At 40.9% G+C, this 20,929-nt stretch overlaps 4 protein-coding genes across 13 annotated transcripts; 1 reads left to right on the top strand and 3 right to left on the bottom strand.

Moving 5' to 3' along the window:
• Positions 1 to 131: 131 nt before the first annotated feature.
• LOC116930853 (POU domain, class 6, transcription factor 2) lies at positions 132 to 20,724 on the top strand. Of its 4 annotated transcripts, XM_045179024.1 has the most exons (10): positions 140 to 295; positions 406 to 473; positions 12,389 to 12,461; positions 18,054 to 18,567; positions 18,625 to 18,993; positions 19,054 to 19,353; positions 19,419 to 19,544; positions 19,613 to 19,793; positions 19,858 to 20,090; positions 20,164 to 20,724. In XM_045179024.1, the coding sequence occupies exons 4-10, from the start codon at positions 18,090 to 18,092 to the stop codon at positions 20,343 to 20,345; spliced, it is 1,869 nt and encodes a 622-aa protein (XP_045034959.1). In that variant the 5' UTR covers positions 140 to 295; positions 406 to 473; positions 12,389 to 12,461; positions 18,054 to 18,089; the 3' UTR covers positions 20,346 to 20,724. The 4 variants fall into 4 exon arrangements, with proteins under 4 accessions (XP_045034958.1, XP_045034959.1, XP_045034957.1 ...); XM_045179023.1 differs by having other exon boundaries at positions 132 to 285; positions 18,054 to 18,993; XM_045179022.1 differs by having other exon boundaries at positions 18,054 to 18,993.
• LOC116930859 (peroxidase) lies at positions 467 to 3,827 on the bottom strand. Its single transcript, XM_032938279.2, is given in 16 exon segments — positions 467 to 880; positions 941 to 1,046; positions 1,107 to 1,305; positions 1,441 to 1,553; positions 1,656 to 1,720; positions 1,817 to 1,996; positions 2,056 to 2,170; positions 2,234 to 2,381; positions 2,383 to 2,435; positions 2,552 to 2,759; positions 2,832 to 2,930; positions 2,932 to 3,023; positions 3,086 to 3,259; positions 3,397 to 3,436; positions 3,438 to 3,569; positions 3,771 to 3,827. Coding segments are annotated over 16 exon segments (1,845 nt in total). The 3' UTR covers positions 467 to 816.
• LOC116930860 (peroxidase) lies at positions 4,985 to 11,827 on the bottom strand. 6 transcript variants are annotated; one of them, XM_045179031.1, is made up of 13 exons: positions 11,687 to 11,806; positions 7,684 to 7,855; positions 7,361 to 7,534; positions 7,111 to 7,289; positions 6,867 to 7,041; positions 6,577 to 6,777; positions 6,391 to 6,502; positions 6,150 to 6,332; positions 6,008 to 6,069; positions 5,782 to 5,900; positions 5,443 to 5,641; positions 5,269 to 5,374; positions 4,985 to 5,202 (listed from the first exon to the last, which is right to left on the bottom strand). In XM_045179031.1, exons 1-13 carry the CDS (start codon positions 11,735 to 11,737, stop codon positions 5,145 to 5,147), a joined length of 1,791 nt encoding a protein of 596 aa, XP_045034966.1. In that variant the 5' UTR covers positions 11,738 to 11,806; the 3' UTR covers positions 4,985 to 5,144. The 6 variants fall into 6 exon arrangements, with proteins under 6 accessions (XP_045034966.1, XP_045034965.1, XP_032794177.2 ...); XM_045179030.1 differs by having other exon boundaries at positions 7,684 to 7,858; positions 11,687 to 11,752; XM_032938286.2 differs by lacking the exon at positions 11,687 to 11,806 and adding an exon at positions 7,962 to 8,107.
• On the bottom strand, positions 12,540 to 15,756 carry LOC116933133 (chorion peroxidase). Of its 2 annotated transcripts, none has more exons than XM_045179027.1 (13): positions 15,600 to 15,756; positions 15,318 to 15,495; positions 15,051 to 15,224; positions 14,790 to 14,968; positions 14,549 to 14,723; positions 14,228 to 14,428; positions 14,045 to 14,156; positions 13,788 to 13,970; positions 13,646 to 13,710; positions 13,452 to 13,549; positions 13,116 to 13,314; positions 12,936 to 13,041; positions 12,540 to 12,857 (listed from the first exon to the last, which is right to left on the bottom strand). In XM_045179027.1, exons 1-13 carry the CDS (start codon positions 15,648 to 15,650, stop codon positions 12,740 to 12,742), a joined length of 1,839 nt encoding a protein of 612 aa, XP_045034962.1. In that variant the 5' UTR covers positions 15,651 to 15,756; the 3' UTR covers positions 12,540 to 12,739. The 2 variants fall into 2 exon arrangements, with proteins under 2 accessions (XP_045034962.1, XP_045034963.1); XM_045179028.1 differs by having other exon boundaries at positions 14,549 to 14,720; positions 14,787 to 14,968.
• Positions 20,725 to 20,929: the final 205 nt, after the last annotated feature.

The raw sequence follows: 20,929 nt of genomic DNA on the forward strand, positions 1-20,929 counted from the left end.
GAAAAAAAAATAATTTAATAATTGTTTTATTTAAGGAAGAAACCGCTAATAACTAATTTTTTATGTGAGAAAATGCTAACGTGAAAAATGAACAAAGAATATACGAGACAACACTGGATGAATCAGCGTGGTTGAGTTTCCGTGAAAATTCAAGAAGGATCAGAAATGGGCTGTGCCTCTCTCTTCAGAATTATCAGGCAATTTCCGATATCAGTTCTCCTTTACTGAAGATACACAACTAGAAACGAGTTTAACGTTACACTCTGAGTGGTTTCCTAACTTGAAGTAAGATAAGGTTCGTTTTTCCATTTACCATAGTCATTGTAATCTTGAAAGTTTTACAAGATGAAACCTACAGAGACAGTTTTAACGGATAATTTTTTCTTATTGCTTGGTTCTTCCAAGGTTGTATCAATATGTAAGAGGTGCTTCATTCCAGCAGTAGCCCACAATACTATACAGCAAATAACTTGGTAAGTGCAGTTGTTTATTTATACCCACAATCATATGTGAATTTGATTCACTCGAATAGCAATTCAAAAATCATTGAAAACTTAAACTGGTTAGCTAGCATGGCTGGGTGGTAGCTGGGTTGCTTTCACCTCACCACACTTTTTGAATTGTTGTCCCGTAGATGATGAAGTCATAGCTTGTTCCCACCACAAATAATTTTTCCTGTATGATTTTGTGTTCTTGATATGATCAAAACCCAATGTGCAATTCTTTTCATCCCTGTTTTGATACAATCAAAACCCAATGTGCAATTCTTTTCATCCCTTTCTTGATATATTTGAAACCTTTTTTGATGAAGACGTTCTACTTTACGAACTTGACGAAGTCGATTCCATTTATGCTAGTGCAGGGAACGGGCTTGTTTAGGCTAGAAAGGAAACAAAACTTTGGCTTAACACTTTGCAAAAACTCGTTGCTAAATGATTACCCCGTTGGGTTGCGGAAGGCGTTCGGTTGAATTTGCTTGACAGTTCCATCATTGTTGTCGCAGATGATACGGGCAAGCTTTACTTTCTTGATTTCGTTCAGTTGAGCTGATCATATTTATCACTTCAGAAAAATTTTATATTTATTAAATGCCAACCTGTTCTTACCTGCAGTGAAAGAAACAGATTGCGTTAGGTGACTATAAAAAAATCGATCTGATTGCCTCAAATTCTCAAATTGTTTTGCGATTATATAAGTAAATGTTGGTCCCACGGCAGCTCCTGGCAATCGTTCCTCAGTTACTCCTCCGATGTACAAATCGATGTCCCTTACTGAAGCGTAAACTTTTTTGAAGTAGTTAATGATCTGGAACAAACGCGTTTTTTAAATTCTTGCATGAAACAATTCAGATGGTCGGTTCAGGACAAAGAGGAACTGAGAACGAAGGCAATTGGATTCCCGACCATGTGCAAATTTAATTAGTTTGTCAATATCGCTTACATCTACCGAAGTTGTCGAACTCAGATGATCCATTGTGGTGGGGAGTGGGGTTTCTGGTCTGTCCTTTAGCCATTTCAAGGCAATTTGTCGGGCAATTATGTAAGGTGGCATGCCTTATTTCAAACAAAACAACCAAACAATGTTGTTACCTCTTGGAAAAGAACTTAAATCTAATTTGTTTTAAAGTTAAAAAAAAGTAATTCTTTATTTTAAACCGTGGTCGCGCCCGCGTTGCATGTTGATTGAAATTAGATCGCCGCCAAGGGAGGCCGTCTGTGTTCTGAAATGAAATTAAATTCGATTTTGACAATGTTTTTTGTTTTTTCCCGGCCCATTGTAGTTTTTTGTATTGAAAAAAAAAAATAATGAATTATACCGCAGTAGTTGGCTAGTAATGTCGTCAGCGAAGCATTCGTCCACCGATTGAGCCGGAGTTCGCATTAGCCCGCGTAGTGCGTTGTCAATAAAGTTCGTATTGAGTAGGCGAGTAGCAGAGTTGAAAGAGTTGCCGAGGAGAAAGCTCTGGTTGCTTCGAGTTCCATCGGCCTCGTATAGCCTAAATTGAAAGGAATTCGTGTAAAATGGTGCGATGTTTTCGAAAATTCCAGTCCTCACCTGATGAAACTTCGCAACTGAGAGTGGCCCATACGAAAGGCAGCAGCGGAAAATTCGTTAAAAACAGCAGGGTCAGATTTATCATTGTACGCTCCAACAAATAGCGCTTTGGGTCCTGAATCGACAGCGTTTTTAGAATTTTTAACATTTAAAATATAATTTTCAAATTTGACTATACCAAGAATGACCGGTAGATACTCTGCGTAAGTGATATGCTGTAACTCGGCAATCACGATGCGACGTGCTTCTTGAAAGTAGAACTCGCTCGATTTGCTTGCTCCGAATTTTGAAAATAAGGCATTAGCTACTCGATTATGCTCACGCAAGCCAAAGTGTGTGCATGACCGTAAGCAACGGTTGTTGACGTAATCTGCTATCACCTATGCGTCAACAGTTTATATAAATTAACGAGATGATAATGGTAAATGAGACCTTGGGTAACCATGCTCAAGAAATTGAAAGAGCGAGACTATTGGAAAGAAACACGTAGCATTACCCCCTGTAAAGCACGATGTAGCATCACTGCATGTATTAGTTGGGTCATCCGGGCAGCAGGTATTAATGATCGGTAGAAGAACCTTTCCTTTCTGGATCGATACTTTCATTAAACCTTTCGTTGAGTTAAGGTCACGCAGAGATTGCGCTGTTGCATTACTGCTTCCGTAAATCATAGAACCATCGATCCAGGAAGTCATGGCGCTGATCTTGATTTTTTTTTTTCAACAAAAATTAATTTGAATTATTTATTACGTTGACTGCCAACGGAAAGTTAATACCTGTTCCCGGCTTCGTGGTGTACTACCGTTGAGATAGAGACCAAATGTATTACGAACCATGTTAATGCAATTAGCATTGCTGTAGACAGGATCATTGTCTTGGGATGGGGATATGCAAGCACTCGGGATGGGGATTGGCCGTAACGTTTCCAAATCTTCCTCCATCGCAGCAGCTGATAGTTCCCCCAGTACCTGTTATCAGACACTTAGCGATTAGGTCATTTTTCACACGTTAAATTTCTTTAACGCTTTACTGTTTCTTGCGGCCTGGGCTCGTGAAAAATCATGGTCCAAGAACTGGCCCCATTGCATTGTTAGCAATGATGCGTCGTTATTTGAGACACTCTCGTTCATGGTGACGATAGTCGTAATCAAACGGGTACTCGGCAAAGGGGCACCCGATGCGGATAAACGAATTTTGGAAATACCTGCGTTTTAAATTGCTTGTTTCATTAGGTTAAAGTGGTAAAGGTCCTTAATTTTTTACACGCAATTAATAGTGTTTCTTTGTGTCTATTCTACTTCAATTTTTCAAAGAATAAAACGGACAAATGCATCACATTACCATCGGCGTAGGTTGCGGGGCCCATCAGTCGCTGGTTAACCTGTATTTGCTTGTCCGAAACGTGGATTTTTCAAATTGTTGCATGTTCCGTCAAAGCTGCGATACTTGTACATGGGGTCGCAGACTGGAACCGATGGTAATGGTACCTGTCTGTTGAAGCCATTCTCTACGGCCTATCAATTAACAATCGGAAAAAAATTGGTTTGCTGTGTACATCGATTTGAGGATTCGGTGATTGTTTGCCAGATGAAAACATCATAATGTCTTGTTTACATTTTTTATAATCGAAAGATCGTTACTTTTATATTGAACGCAATTTGATAAATTTGGACTTTTTGCCTGTTTCACATGAAGGTGTAATCTAAACAACTTACCGACAATGAAGTGCCAAACCACAAAATTAACACAGTTACGGCATTGATGAGTGTCATTTCGATTAGCTTTTTCTGAAACTGTAGTTTAACCCTGGGACATTACCTTGCTTTTATAGGAATAAAACGCGTAGTAGGCGAGCACACAGATGCGTTTAAATTTTCTATTTCCGACAGCCAGTCAATTCGTGCTTTTAGCGTTGCCGACGTTAGCGTTTCTATCCAATCGCAGGGTGTCGTAAAAATAGGCCAGAAACCCCAATTGAACCTACATCCTGTTTTGACGTTTCGTTAAACTTTTTTTCTTTTAATAGCTTCTGTCATATTAAACTTTTTTTTTCTGTGCTGATCGAATGCGATTAGGTGACAGAGCTCTAACTCTACGGTGTCATACTACGAATTGATATCCACCTTGTTTCTGGATGGCCGCTTACCTGCGCAGGTGCTCTCAAATATTGTATTCATAAAGCTCACACACTCACATGCGGCCTTTTTTTTCTCGTTGCGCAACTTGATTAATATCGTTCTATTTTATTATTATTATTTTGTGTGTGTGTGAGACCATACCCCTAGTTAGGCTGCAGAAATAAACGTAAGAGCTAGCTGCTTTTCGTGGCCAGCTACATCCTTCGATCGATGGCCTTGTTTGGCGATAGCTGACTTTTCCCCATATTGCCTTTAGTGATTGTTTTTGCATGATTTTCAGACGAAACGTCTTGTTTTGCTTGAAACAAGCAAAATGAAACGTTATTCTTTTGTCCTTTTTGATTTTTTTTAAAAGTGTTTTCGCCTTAGGGTGTATACAAGCTTGGATCCAATTAAAATTTGATTAAACCGTGTTCAGAAATGGATAACGACATGATAGGGGTTATGGTTCAGATAGAACATTGTTAAGCTTTTGCCGCTTGCGTGATCGACTGAAAAACCAGGGAGGCGAAAATAGAGTGGGTCGGATAGCGTGCTTAGTAAGGATTTTAAAAATGTGGTCGAGGTGTCGGACGGCTTTTCAAACGCTGGGTTGGTTTGTGGGGTTCCTGTGGAGGCGGATTAGATTGGTGCTTTTACCACACATCTGGCCCCTCTCGATTTTGTCTGATAGACCGCACTTGTGAAAGGTGAAAACAGAGCGCTGTTTTTATAGGGAAACAAATCATTGCACAACTGCTAGGCAAATATTTTTTTAGTAAACGTTTCTAAATTAACAATTAAGTGGAAGGTTTGTGGAACAAAAACTGTATAATTTATTCCATCATGCGTTGCCTTTTTTAAAAACTACAATTAATCCATTTTCCGCAAACCCAAATTATGCTTCAAAATTTTAAAGGCAATCGACCCCCCCACCCCCTCCAAAATTCAAAAAAAATTTAGTCCATTCTTCTAGTAGTAGTTGAAATTGATTCCCGGTATGTTATAGCAAGGAATCGGCATGTTGTACCTGAAAAGAAAATGTTTCGTGTAGGGCAAGGTTGATAGGTTAATTGCCAGATTTATCGTGGATTACCGAGACGGCATGCGGAAGGCCATTGGCTGAATTTGTGTGATAGTTCCATCATTGTTGTCACAGATGATGCGGGCCAGACTTACTTTCCAAATTTCATCAAATTGACCTAACGATGTTAAAAATATTGTTAACGGCCAGTTGTTTAGCACTCTTTATCTACGTTTCTATCCTTACGGGGGGTGAAGGAGACTGGGTGTCCCGAGTTGGCGTAAAAGAAACGATCCGTCCATCTCAAATTGTTGAACTGCTGGGCAATGATGTGAGCGAATGTCGGCCCAACAGCAGCGCCAGGCAGAGGCTTCTCTGTCACTCCACCGATATATAAATCAATATCTTCCACTGATTCGTACACTGCCTTCAGCTTTTCGATGACCTGGGATCAGATTTTGTTTAGAAAAAGTTGCGTCATGAAAAGATTTCAGCGTTAGATTCAAATTGGATAAGACAAACATGCTGTCAGCCAGGCTGGGATGGGGTGATTAAATACCAACGGTATTCATGGTAAATAATTACTTCTAAAGAATGTGTGTAGGTCAGGTCATAAAATGTCTTTGGTAGTGGAGGAGGTGGATACGGTTGCGGGCCGGAGTTCTCCAGGGCAATCTGTCGGGCTATGATGTAAGGTGGAAGGCCTGTTGAATTTCAAAATCTTTATTTCATCGTTATTTGTTTCTAAATTGTTGATATTTCTGTTTCTACTGAAGCTAGCCTAATTTGAAGGGTAATTTTCATTTCGTACCGTGATCTCGTCCGCGTTGCATATTAATTGCCACTAAATCAGCACCGAGGGCAGTGGTTGTCCTAATTAAAAGGTGATTTGGCCGTGCTCGATTTTGTTGGTTGGTAATAACGTGAAAACGGCGTGGAAAGATGAAACTTACCTGAAAAGTTGACTTGTAATGTCGGGAGCAAAACATTCGTCTACCGACTGGGCGGGAACGAGCAATTGACCACGAAGGGCGTTGTCGATAAACTTCGGATTGAGAAGGCGGAAAGAACCTGTAAGGAATGAATTACCGAGAAAAAAGCTTTGGTCGCTTCCTGTTCCGTCAGCTTCGAAAAGTCTATGAATGCGTATTAATTGGTCAGATTAGGGAAAACAGGTTCGAAATTGCTTTATACTTGATAAAACTCCTCAGCTGAGAGTGACCCATACGATAGGCAGCAGTGGCAAATTCGTTAAATATTGCAGGATTGAATTGGGTATCAAACGGTATCAATGGAACCTCGGGACCTGCGTTTTATTCCGTCCATCTTTAGTCCCCTTTCTTGTGTTGAATGTTTTGTTTTTTGTGTGTGTTTTGTTACCAAGAATAACTGGAAGATATTCTCTGTAAGTGATGTGCTGGATTTCCGCTATCACAATACGGCGAGCTTCTTGGTAATAGAATTCGTCGGACCTGCTTGGTCCGAATTTTGCGTAAAGTGCTTTAGCCACACGGTTATGTTCCCGAAGCCAAAGGGTGTGCATTACCGTAAGCAACGGCTGTTCGCGCACTCTGTTATCGCCTATTGCAACAAGAACGATTGATGTTGTTAGTTTGTAGGATTTTTAATCGAAAAATGTCGTTTAAATAAAGTATCCCATTCATTTTTACCTGCCACAAAGCAATCAGCGCATGTGGATGGTGATGTGGGTAGCAAAACTTTGCCATTTTGGACGGAGAATGCTAGGAGACCTTTGCCTGAACTTCTATCTCGCAACGATTGGGCAGTGGAGTTGTTGTTTCCGTAGATTTGCGATCCGTCAATCCAGTGGGTTAAAGCGTTGATCTATAGACATGGGAACAATACATTTAAAACAAAGATATAATTGTGTGAATGCAGCGGAAGTGTGCAAACTTGTTGTCTACGCGGTGGCATAGTGCCATCGAGACGTGGGCCATAAGTTGAGCGAATCATGTTCATGCAATTCACGTTGCTGTAAACGGGATCGTTTCTCGGTATGGGAATGTGTAAACAATCCGCGTTGGGATTGGCTTTGACGTTTCCGAATAGTCCTCCGTCACAGCATCCGCCAGCTATTTTTCCAAAAGAAAAATTATGGTCTGTTGTTTTTGTTTTTTTACAACATTTTTGCCTTTGAACTTACTTATGGGAAATTGTGGTGTCTGTGTTAAATCGTGGTCCATGAATTGACCCCATTGCATTGTTATCAAAGAAGCGTCGTAATCAAAGAAGCTGCTGTTTACGGTAACTTGAGTAGAAATTAGACGTGTGCTCGGCAATGGGTTTCCCGACTTAGCCAAACGGATTGCCGAGAGATCTATTCGTGAATTTAAAAAAAAACATGTTGTCAATCCTCAAATTTGCAGCTTATTCAATTTTTATTTATTTGGTTTCCTTTATTTGCTTAATGCGAAATTGTAAGACGTCCTGAAAACGAATTAGAAATTCTGAACGATTTTAAATTACCATTGGCATAGGTTGCTGGACCCATTAATCGTTGGAAAATGGTTCCTGCTTGTCCGAAACGCGGGAAATTTAAATTGTTGCAGGTTCCGTCAAATGTGCGGTACATGTAGGTAGGATCGCATCTTGGAGCGGGGGGTAATGGCGTTGCTTGTCGGACGGATGCATCCTCTTCCTGCTTGTCAGTTTTCGCAACGCACAATTATTCAGAAATTGTTTCAGAGTTAGTGAAAATGAACTCTCAAACTATTTGGGTCTGTAGTGTTTGAAAAATAACTTACTGATAAGGTACCGGCGGCCAGAGCTAGTACTAGCATTAGAATGAACACCATTTTCGCCACTTAAAGTTGTATTGAAAACTGTGCAATAATCTGGGAGTATACCTCATTTTTTATAGAGAACCAGTTTCACATTAAATGTGCGTGACAGATACATGTTACAAGCTGTATCCGCATCCTTGTTTACGAATAATCGGTTCAATGCAAATAATATCGCACGTGTGTTGTCAATCCTCAAATTTGCAGCTTTTTCAAAGTTTGTTTATATTTGGTTTCCTTTATTTTGGTTTAAGAGTATACATCATTTTTATAGAGAACCAGTGTCACCTTAAATGTGCGCGACAGATGCATGTTACAAGCTGTATCCGCATCCGTGTTTACGAACAATCGGCTCAGTGCAAATAATAACGCAGGTGCGTTCAATATCCACAGTGCGCTACGTCAGTTGTAAGCATTTCTCTGCCGAATGCCTACGTGTTCGTGCTTTGTCTCGAATTAAAATAGATTTTTAAAACACTTTGCCGGGAATGCTGGTGCATCTGTTACGAGAAAAATTGTTTTAATACGTTACGTACTCTATAAGCAAATTGAACTATATCCTGTTCTCTTTTCGATCCGTGGTTCCCTCTCGATTTTGTCTGATAGACCGCACTTGTGAAAGGTGTAAACAGAGCACTATAAAAAAAAAAAAAAAAAAATTATTGCGCAACTGCCAGGCAGATAACGTTTTAGTAATAATTTCTAAATTAAAAATTCAGTGGAAGGTTTATGGAACAAAAAGTGTATCATTCATTCCGCCATGCTTTGAACTATTATGCGTTATCCCCTTTTTTATTAATTACTAATAATCTATCTTCTACAAACCCAAAAATTGTTTAAATATTGTTTAATCATAGTTAGTGCTTCTGAAATGTCCAATGCTTGATTTTTAAAAATTGTTTCTTCCTTCAAAAATGAAAAGAAATTCGGCCCATTCTTCTAGTAGTAGTTGAAATTGACCTCCGGTATGTTAGCGCAAGGAATCGGCATGTTATACCTGAAAAGAAAATGTTACGCGTGTAGGGCAAGATTGATAGGTTAATTGCCAGATATATCGTCAATTACCTAGACGGCCTGCGGAAGGCCATTGGCTGAATGTGCGTGATAGTTCCGTCATTGTTGTCACAGATGATGCGGGCCAGACTTACTTTCCTAATTTCATCAAATTGGCCTAGTGATTTTAGAAATATTGTTAACTGCCGGTTGTTGAGCAGTTTTTATCTACGTCTCCATCGTCCTTACGTGGAGTGAAAGAGACCGTCTGTCCCAGGTTGGCGTAAAAAAAACGATCCGTCCTTCTCAAATTGTCGAACTGCTGGGCAATGATGTAAGCAAATGTCGGCCCAACAGCAGCGCCAGGCAGAGGCCTCTCTGTCACTCCACCGATATATAAATCAATATCTTCCACTGATTTGTAAACTGCCTTCAGACTTTTGATGACCTGCAATCGTGTTATTTAGAAATTTTTTTCATAAAACCATTTCAGCGTTAGGTTCAGTTTGGCTAAAACAAAACCAGTACTTCTAGAGAATGTGTCGGGGCTAGGTCATCAAATGTCATTGGTGGTGGAGGAGGTGGATACGGTTTTAGACCGGAGTTCTCCAGGGCGATTTGTCGGGCTCTGACGTAAGGTGGAAGGCCTGTTGAATTTCAAAATCTTTATTTCGTCCCTATTTGTTTCTAAATTGTTGATATTTCTATTTCTTTTTGAGCAAGCCAAACTTGAAGGGTCATTGTCATTTCTTACCGTGATCGCGTCCGCGCTGCATATTAATTGCCACTAAATCAGCACCGAGGGCAGTTGTTGTCCTATTTGTAAAATAATTTTGTGGGTGGTAGAATAACGTGAAAACGGCGCTGAAAATGAAACTTACCTGAAAAGTTGACTCGTAACATCAGGAGCAAAACATTCGTCTACCGATTGGGCGGGAGTGAGCAATTGACCACGTAAGGCGTTGTCGATGAATTTCGGATTGAGAAGGCGGAAAGCACCAGTAAGGAATGAATTACCGAGAAAAAAGCTTTGATTGCTTGCGGTTCCGTCAGCTTCGAAGAGTCTACGAATGCGTTTTTATCCCGTTAGATTAAGGATGACAGCTTCGGAATTGCTTTATATACTTGATAAAACTCCTCAGCTGAGAGTGACCCATCCGAAAGGCAGCGGCGGCAAATTCGTTAAAGATTGCCGGATTGAATCGGGTATCGAACGGTGGGACCGGAATTTCAGGACCTGCGTTTTATTCCGTCCATCGTTAGTTCCTTTTCTTGTTTTTAATGTTTTGTTTTGTCTTTTACCAAGAATAACTGGAAGATATTCTCTGTATGTGATGTGCTGGAATTCCGCAATCACGATACGGCGAGCTTCTTGGTAATAAAATTCGTCGGACCTGCTTGATCCGAATTTTGCGTAGAGTGCATTTGCTACGCGGTTATGTTCCCGAAGCCACAAGGTGTGCATTACTGTAAGCAATGGCTGTTCGCGAACTCTGTTATCGCCTGTTGCAACAAAAACGATTAATGTTGTTAGCTTGTAGGATTAATTCTGAAGCCGTATCTTTTGTTTATTGAAAAATGTTATTTAGATGAAATGTCCTATTCATTTTCTACCTGCCACAAAGCAATCAGCGCATGTGGATGGTGATGTGGGTAGCAAAACTTGGCCATTTTGTACGGAAAATGCTAAGAGACCTTTGCCTGAACTTGTGTCTCGCAGCAATTGGGCAGTCGAGTTGTTGTTTCCGTAGATTTGCGATCCGTCAATCCAGTGGGTTATAGCGTTGATCTAAAGACACCAAAACAACACTTTAAAAAAAATGCAGAATTGTGTGAAAGCAGGGGGATGGGAAAACCTGTTGTCTATGCGGTGGCATAGTGCCATCGAGACGTGGGCCATAAGTTGATCGAATCATGTTCATGCAATTCACGTTGCTGTAAACGGGATCGCCACTAGGTATAGGAATGTGTAAACACTCCGCGTTGGGATTGGCGGTGACGTTGCCGAATCTTCCTCCGTCACAACATCCGCCAGCTGTTTTTCCAAAACAAAAATGAACGTCTCTCTTTCAAATGACATTTCCGCCTTGAAATTTACTTATGGTGAATTGTGGTGTCTGTGTTAAATCGTGGTCCATGAATTGACCCCATTGCATTGTTATCAAAGCAGCGTCATAATCAAAGACGCTACTGTTTACGGTGACTGTAGTAGAAATTAGACGTGTGCTCGGCAAGGGGTTTCCCGACTTAGCCAAACGGATTGCCGAGAGATCTATTCGTGAATTTTAAAAAACATGTTGTCAATCCTCAAATTTGCAACTTATTCAAATTTTATTTATTTGGTTTCTTTTATTTGCTTATGCGGAATTGTAAGACGTCCCGAAAACGAATAAGAAATAGTGGAGGATTTAAAATTACCGTTGGCATAGGTTGCTGGACCCATTAATCGTTGGAAAATGGTTCCTGCTTGTCCGAAACGCGGGAAGTTTAAATTGTTGCAGGTTCCGTCAAATGTGCGATACCTGTAGGTGGGATCGCATGTTGGAGCGGGTGGTAATGGCGCTGCTTGTCGGACGGATGCATCCTCTTCCTGCTTATCAGTTTTCGCAACGCACAATTATTCAGAAATTTTTTTATAGTTTGCGAAAATGAAATCTCAAACTATTTGGGTCTGTAATGTTCGAAAAATAACTTACTGATAAGGTACCGGCGGCCAGCGCTAGTACTAGCATTAGAATGGACATCATTTTCGCCACTTAAAGTTGTATGGGAAACTGTGCAACAACCTGGAAGTATTCTTCATTTTTATAGAGAACCAGTTTCACATTAAATGTGCGCGACAGATACATGTTACAAGCTGTATCCGCATCCGTGTTTACGAACAATTGGTTCAATGCAAATAATTACGCAGGTGCTTTCCAAAATCCATAGTGCGCTACGCCTGTTGTAAGCATTTGTCTACAGAAGGCCTACGTGTTCGTGCTTTGTGTCGAATTAAAATAGATTTTTTAAAGCACTTTGCCGGGAATGCTGGTGCATCTGGCACGAGAAAAATTGTTTTAATACAGTACGTACTCTATAAGCAAATCGAACTATATCCTGTTCTCTTTTCCCACTCTGTCCAAATATATATTGCATGTTTAACTTTCTATGACACAACTTGCCATAGCCAATATGTGCAGACAACTTGTGCCAGATGGTGAAATGGACATGTCATTGATTTTGGCCCTCATCGTGATACCAATGAACTGCCTTGTTTTCCTTAATCTATTTTGTTTTGTTTTTCATCAGCAAAGATATGGGGAAGGAGTATGTTAGCTTAGCTTGTTCCGATTTCAATAAAATAATAATTTTGAATATGCCCTTTAATTAATTAAATTACTTTTTCTTATGTTTAGGGTATTGTCTGATCCCGCTCGGCTATAATGCACGACATCATTCGCGGCAGCAGTGGTCGATGGAAATTTTGGTGTAAGTGACGTGCTTTATTATACATTTTCTCGCCGCACTCATTTAGATCGTATGAATTGTAATTTAAATAAGAAGAAGTCGAAGAGAAACGATTGTTTATTCTTTCGATAAATTTGCTTGCTAGACTACTATGAACACCATTTTGCGATGGTGAAACCCTTGCCCTCCACCTTACTATTTATAATACTTTTTTTTTCCTGTCCAAAGAATCAAATATTCTCTAGAGTGATCCGTTTCATTGCTGAGGGTTTCACTCTCCTTTTAAAATCTTCCGTCGCTTAAGAGGTGTCTTCACCTGAAATACTTTCCTCCGAAGCAACCGAGATAGGCTTGTTGCCGTAGAACTTGTTGAAGTCAATACCCCGAATGCTAGTGCAGGCAACTGGAGAGTTTCGGCTAGAAAATAATTCATCATACAATAGTTTATTATTATTATTTATTTATTTTTTTTTTTAACTTGTGACAAATTTCTACCTGCTCGGGTTGCGGAAGGCCTCTGGTTGGATTGTAGTGACTGTTCCGTCGTTGTTATCGCAGACGATGCGGGCAAGGCTTACCTTCCTGATCTCTTTTAGTTGACCTGGTGGTATTTAAAATGTTTTGATATATGTACTATAATCGTAAATTGTTATGCGCGTTGCGTTTTTATATTACGGCCGGTGAACGAAACGGAATTTGTCAGGTCGCTGTAAAAAAAACGATCTGTCCGCTTGAGATTCTCAAATTGTTCGGCGATGATGTAACCAAATGTGGGTCCCACGGCGGCGTCAGGCATATGCTTCTCTGTCACTCCACCTATGAACAAATCGATGTCCTGTACCGATTGGTACACGAGCTTCAAGCTATCGATGACCTAAAGAAAGAATGCCCTGTTAAAAGCTTCGTGCGCCGAAATTTTCCAATTTAATTTTTTCGTGATTAGCAACGCATTGCTAAATATAACTAAGCGCGATAAAATTCTAGGGCGGCAGAAACGTGAATTTCTCTCACTTCTTTCGAGTGCGTAGACTTGAGCGCATCAAACGTAGTGGGTAGTGGGCCGTTGGTTCCAAGGGCGATTTGTCGGGCTCTGACGTAAGTTGGGAGACCTATAGGGTTGCAAAAAAAAAGGGGTCAGTTTAAAGGTGTCCATTTCAAATCATCGGTGCCTTTGTCATGAGTCGAGTAAAAAAAAAATCTCCTACCGTGATCGCGGCCGCGTTGCATGTTGACTGAAATTAAATCCCCGCCGATAGGACTGCCTGATGCCCTACGTTTTTCATTAAATCAAATTGGGTTTCATTGAAAATTTTCGATAAGTCGATTTGAGCTAAAACGAAAACCAACCGGAATAGTTGGCTGGTGACGTCATCGGGAAAACAGTTGTCCACGGCGTTGACGAGGTTTCGCAAAAGGCCACGCAGAGCGTTATCGATGAAAGTCGGATTTAGTAGACGGGTTGTTCCGGTGTTGAAAGAGTTTGCGAGAAAGAAACTTTGAGGACTTTCACTGCCATCAACCTCGTAAAGCCTGGAAACCGTGGTACGGAGTTTTAGTGATGTAAGAAAAGATGATCTCAAAACGATGAAAGATTTAGAGTTTACTTTAGGAAGCTCGTCAACATGGAATGACCCATTCGGTAGGCAGCAGCGGCGAATTCGTTGTAAATGGCTGGGTTACTTTGGCTTTTAGAATTTGAAAATTTAGCTTGACGGCCTGTTTCAAAAGTCATTGTCGTTTAGCGCGTGTTTCTTATTGGCTCTATCGTTATCACTAGACTGAATTACCAAGAATAACTGGGAGATACTCTTTGTATGTGATGTGCTGGAATTCAGCAATGACGATGCGACGGGCCTCTTGGTAATAGAACTCATCGGATTTGCTCGACCCGAATATGTCATACAGAGCATTAGCCACCCGGTTATGTTCACGAAGCCACAAGGTGTGCATGATTGTAAGCAGCGGCTGTTCGCGCACTCTGCTGTCGCCTGTTGTTGCAAAATTTTTAGTTCTTCCCTATGATTTTCACTAATTTCGAGATTCACAATAACCAAGGGATTTGAAGCTGTTGACTGTACACTACGTAAAGAATATCGTTTTCGATTTACCTGCTATGAAGCAATCAGAGCATGTGCTTGGTGAAACTGGTAGAAGAACTTTGCCGCTCTGAATGGAAACTGCCAATTGACCTTTGCCTGAGCTTGGATCGCGGAGAGATTGCGCAGTAGCGTCGTCATTTCCGTAAATTTGCGAGCCGTCGATCCAGTGAGTCAGTCTGTTCATCTAAGTTTCAGAGCAAAGGTTTAAAGTTTAAAAAAATATATTATGAAGGTGGAGTGAGGAGAGTACCTGTTGTCTGCTCGATGGCGTGGTTCCATCGAGATTCAGTCCAAAGGTATTTCGAACCATATTCAGGCAATTTGCATTAACGTAGACGGGGTCGTTACTTGGGATGGGGATATGCAAACATTCAACATTAGGGTTGGCCGTCACGTTTCCGAACCGTCCTCCATCACAACATCCTCCAGCTGTGCGTCCACAATTTAATTATTAGATCACAATCGGAACATGCACGTGGATTTTTTTTTTTTTTAGCCAATTGTTTCTTACCCACTGTGAAAGTCCTTCCTTGTGTTAAGTCGTGGTCCAGGAATTGACCCCATTGCATGGTAACCAAGACGGCATCGTTGTTCGTATCAGTGCCGTTGGTAAGGACAGTGGTAGAAACCAGGCGAGCACTCGGCAAAGAGGCGCCCGATTGGGCCAAACGGATTGATGAAACACCTGCGTATTGATTTAGCCAATACGTTGATCAGCTAAAGCACTAGTACAGGTGGCAATGACTTAAAAAAATAAATAAATTCTCTGCCATCCTACCGTCAGCGTAGTTAGCTGGACCCATCAATCTCTGGAAAATGGTGTTTGCTTGACCGTAGCGCGGGTTGTTCAAATTATTGCACGTTCCGTCGAAGCTGCGGTACGGATAAGTGGGATCACATGCTGCTGGGGCTGCTGGTAATGGTGCCTGTCTGTTGAACGCGTTCTCTTCGGCCGTCTATTGATTAGCAAACGAAAAACATGAATTAGGAAAAAGTAGACTAAATAATTGTTTTTTTTTTTCCAATTTTGCCTTAAATGCGTTTAAAAAACATAAATTACCGAAACTGAACCAGCCACTAATGCGAGTAGGACTAATACGATGAAAGCCATAGCTACCGTTTAAAGTTGTCGTCGACACTACATTATGCGAAGTGAATATCCGCTATTATATACACGATTCAAATTTCGACGTTGGACGGAAAGTTGGTGCCACATTAGTTCCCAGATCCGGCTTCATACGGATGATCGATTAGGCAAACCTTTCAGTTTGCTGCAAAGTGTTACCAGATGCGTCCAGATATTCTGTTTGATACCGTTCGTTAGATTCCGTGCGTCATTTTTTTTTTTTTTTTTGTTTTATCACTGGCGTTGGTTTACACCTTTTTTTTTTGCCGATTTGCCATGTTGTTTGTTTTAGTTTTTTTTCGAATAAAGCTGGCACGTAAGCTACTGGGACAATCAAACGCAGCGATCGGAAACTCACTATTTCGCTGCCTCTTTTTGTCAACAACAAAATTTTGCCATCTGTGTCCTCTGGAAAACAGACACATAATATGCGTGGCTGGTATTGCACGCGGCGATTCACCATACACAGAGTGTAATGAATCTACGCTCGAGTCGTCGATTAAGCCCGACCTTGTGCGTGAATTGAATTCGGCAGGCTTTTGAAATCGTTTTCTTATCTGTTTTTCTATTGGCTGTTTAAATATTTTAAATGACGCCTTGATTGTCTCTTTCCCCGTTGTTCAAATTCAACCGGATACAGACATGTGCGCAACGCACGCACGACGCCGTATGTTGTTCATTGCCCTTAGTAGCTCCGCAGAACTAATGGCGTCAATGTGAATCATTCTCAGTGTATACCAAAGGGTTTCAGTTGCGGGGCGCAAAGTTAGTTTTTCGAATCTAACACACGCGATGTCGATTATACAGCGCAAGTAGCGACTAAAGAGGCCGTTAACAATGTCACTCGTTTTGTTGTGAGTGCCATGGCAAACGTAACACCTCAAAAGTGTCGAATTTCTATCGCCATCTTTGGCTCCTAAAAAAAATAAATCCCGTTGCGTTGTCCAATAGGAGCGCAGTATATGTATGCGATGATGAAGATAGGACTAGGCGATAGATATTATTTGATTACTAGATAATATTCTTAACACAAACAAAATAAGATTCTGCCTTGCAAATATTCCGTTTGTTTTTTGCTGTTGAGAACTTTAATTTGATTTGAAAATGTAATTTAATCGTAATAGTGAGTATCTAGGCTATGAATGTTTGTACATAAGACCAACCAGAAAAATCGTATCATCAGAACCTCAGTCTGTCTTCCGAATAAATTTCAGATCGGTTTACATAGGAATAAAAAGTTTTGGGATACACGCGAACCGTATTCAAGTTCCTTTCTTTTTATGTATGTATTATTATTAGAAACTGTGTGTTCACAGTCACTGTTCTGCGGTCTTCCCTTAAATGTAGTCCACCGATTTGATTTCAGCTGTTTCCTTAATGACAACGGGACCTAAAATGTATAAATGTTTCCCATTTCTTGAGTTATATCCTAGTAAAAAAATTGGTAAACTGTGGGCGTGGTTTGTCTGTTTTAGTGCTCACGACCCACGAGCTTTTCTAATGGGCAATGGTTTCCTTTACCCGGTTCTGAACCCGTTCTCAACCGCTTTTATCCGGCTTATTCTGATTTTTAACCCTGACTTTTATTGTATTATATCCATTGCACCAAAATGTTATTACCATTCCAAATTTTTATGCTACAATTTGAATTTCTTAGTAGGTACTTTTATCAGAGTCGTAGACTCCTGGTTCCTCCACTATGGCTAATTTCCCTCTCAGAAAACGGGTACCTTCTTGCGGGGATTACTATACAAAAAAAAACGAGGGTTTTGGGTCGGGGCGGTCGGGGCGAAAGAGTTATTTTCCGCCCGGTGGGAGCGCCTCTTGCGGGTGTGTTGCTTCACTCCACGCAGAAACTCATTTGTCGACAGATGGGAGTCCCACCGGGCGGAAAATCACTCATTCGCCCCGACCATGCCCCGACCCAAAACCCTCGTTTTTTTTTATAGTAATCCCCTTAAGAGGGTACCCCTTTTCTGAGAGGGAAAATAGCCATAGTGGAGGAACCAGGGGTCTATGACTGCTTTTATTTTAGTTGAAGCCATTTAAATAAGTGGCTGTGGGTAGACCTGGTTTACCTAGAAAATCCGGATCAACCCACGTAGTTTGAAAAGTAGTTAATTAAATCGCTGAAAATTGACTATTTATGGCCGCACACCCATGGGTAACCCGTTTTTTTTGTAGCGAACCGGGGCCGAGCCCAAAAATCATTACGAAAATAGCTTCGCAACGTTAGAAAAATGTGGCACCGCTGGTAATTTGATTTTCAGTTTTGAGCAGCAGAAGATACAGGCCATTGTTTGTTGAGTTGATTACTTGAATGTTTTCTGGCAACATTTTTGCTTTATTTTTCTATGCTAGCGTACAGGTTTTTGTTGTTTTGCCTAGTTTCCATGAGTTGCCGGACTTTCGCGATTCGTGTTGATGCAGCACCAAATAGAAAGCTACCACAGGATGAACGACAACTTGAATTTTAACGTTTTATCGAATGCCCAGCAGACCTTTCAAACGTTAGGCTATGGATTGCCACAAGGAGGCTTACAACCAAATGTGCAGTATGTTTGCAGTTCGGGGTTTCAGTTTCAAAATGGTGTTCCAGGAATGGACTTCTCATTTCCCAATCAGCAGCTTGTTTCAACAGCAGGGCAAACCTACACCTGCATTAACCAGAATGGGTTGACATATTTGGCAATCACACCAAGTGTTCAGCAACCATCAACTCATTGTTATCAAGCAATTGAGACACCTCAGGGTCTGCAATTGTTTCAAGTGATCAACAACCCAGTAAACTTTGGTCAATTATGTGTTCAAAGTATTCCACAAGCTCAAGGTTTTCTTCCCCAGTTCACACCTTATCCTCAAGAAGCTGTTGGTTTGCATTCAAATGCTCCAGAAGATTCAGGTAACCAAATGTCTACACCACCTTTGCAGGAATATCAAGAGAACAATTCCATTCAAGATTCAAACACTACAACAGAACAAAACCTTTACCAAGATTATGAATTTGAACAAACAGATGAAGACACACCTGAAGATACAAACAGTCTCAAAGAGTCCCAAGATTCTGAGATCAATAAAAATCTCCCAATGGGTGAAGATCCATTAAGTGCACTCACTTCCCTGACATCGTCAATATCTTCGTCAGTGACACATGTCCCAAGTTCAAACATGATTGATATGTATAGAAATATCCAAAACTCCATGGTCCCTCATATTTCAGTGCCACCTCTTGGCAATCAGCTGGGGGCTCATGAAGCACCTACTCTCTCTGATCAGCAGTTTCCTCCCAACACACGAACATTTCAGGTTTTGGTCCCGACACCACAAGGTAATTTTCTTTAAATTTCGTTTTAGTCCTTGAATTTATTGTCCTATATTTTTCATGTAGGAATGGCTATTCAGACTGTCGTAGCCAGCTACCCAGAGAGCTTCTCGCCAATAATTAATGAATTACCATTTGTCGGAAACACTCCCTTAAATTCGGAACCTGATTTAACCACAGATGTGGTAACTATGCCTGCACCGAAATCTTCAAAATCTATACTCCCTGATACCAGTCAAGCCAGCCAAGAAAGTGCTTCTATCGCACCTACAAACCGATTGGTAAATGATCCCGTCATCGTGTCCGCCCCAGCTATTCCGGCAGTTCAAGTAAAATCGGTTACTAGTCCGTCTCACTGTACCAACGGTAATTTTATAGTAAACGTAAATCGTACAGGCAAAAAATAATCACTCATACGATTACCTTGTTAGCAAACAACCAGGAAATGTGTTCCGAATCGGAATCTGCTGCAACCTCACCTGTGCCCAAAGCCACCCAATCAATTCCGGGACCTATGCCTTCTCCGCATTATTTACCGGACTCAACCGAAGATCTTTGTGAGTTTTTCTACTAAAAATATGCAAAAGCCCTTGAATTTAAATGCGTAATCTCATTTTCGACACAGGCCAAACGACGATAAAACAGTTTACGTCTAATGTAGTTGACGGCATAGATTTGGAAGAGATTCGTGAGTTTGCACGAACCTTCAAAATGCGCCGGCTAGTTTTAGGGTTGACGCAAACTCAGGTTGGTCAAGCTCTTTGTGCCACGGAAGGCCCAGCATATAGTCAATCGGCAATATGCAGGTAACCAAATGGTTTACAAATTAAACGCTTTACGTGAATTTCTTTACGATGGGTTGATATTAAGGTTTGAGAAGTTGGACATCACTCCACGCAGTGCCTTAAAGATTCGGCCAGTGCTTGAAAATTGGCTACGTGAGGCGGAAAAGAAACATCAGCAGGGGAATCTGCAACAGATCGCTGGACTGGATTACATTAACATTTCGTCCATCGGGAAGATCCGTAAACGACGGACTTTCTTTAGCCCAGAAGCACTGGTGGTACTCAATTGCCGATTCGAACAAAGTTCTCATCCGTCAGGTCATTATCTGAAATTTCGTTTGGTAACTTGTATAAGTGCCTTCACATTTTCATTCGTAATGATGTTTTATAGGACGGGAAATCAGTAATATCGCTCAAGAGATCGGTTATGAGCGTGACGTTGTCCGCGTTTGGTTTTGTAACAAACGCCAATCGCTAAAGCATTGCCAGACGTTCCAGCGGAGTCGCGTTAATCTCAAATCGTCCGATTCAAATGGACAAGACAGCCGCTCAACGTCACCGATCCCGCAATGAAACTTTATAAAGATAATCGTTTTCATTTTTACGTTTAATTCTTTTTCAGAAGTTCCTCGTTATTATTTAATTCATGTTTTTTTTCCCCTACCAGTGCCGTAATGTCGTGTTATTTGCAGCAGACGTTTGTCGTTGTTTGTTAATTCTGTAGAGAGCAATCCCGGTCAGATTATCTTTGGGGATGTTACATCCTTGCTATGGTCAAGTCGCACAAAGACAGAGCAGCCAAATAATTCTCAGTGAATCCTTCCATTTTGTGTTCATTAGATATCAGCTATTTTTTAACTACATATTTCACTTGCCCTTTCCTGAAAACCTTTCTCGTTCTTTTAGGTAACGAGGTAGCAAAACAAACAAATAAAGGGAACTGAAATCGAAATTTCGGGAAACGATTAATTCAATCTCTTTCACCGAGACCTTGGTTTTGACTTTGATGGAAAAGGAAACTCATAAGGTTATGTTTGTTTTTCCCAGCCCTGTAACCTACTTTTAAATACTTTCTGCGTACCAGCTGATCTTTCTCAGAAAAAAATTCATGACGTCATCTTGTCTACGTCTCGCCTACGTCGTTGGATGGGCGTGCG

The sequence above is a fragment of the Daphnia magna genome, linkage group LG9, assembly GCF_020631705.1.
Source record: "Daphnia magna isolate NIES linkage group LG9, ASM2063170v1.1, whole genome shotgun sequence".
In the NCBI taxonomy this organism is placed as follows: domain Eukaryota; kingdom Metazoa; phylum Arthropoda; class Branchiopoda; order Diplostraca; family Daphniidae; genus Daphnia; species Daphnia magna.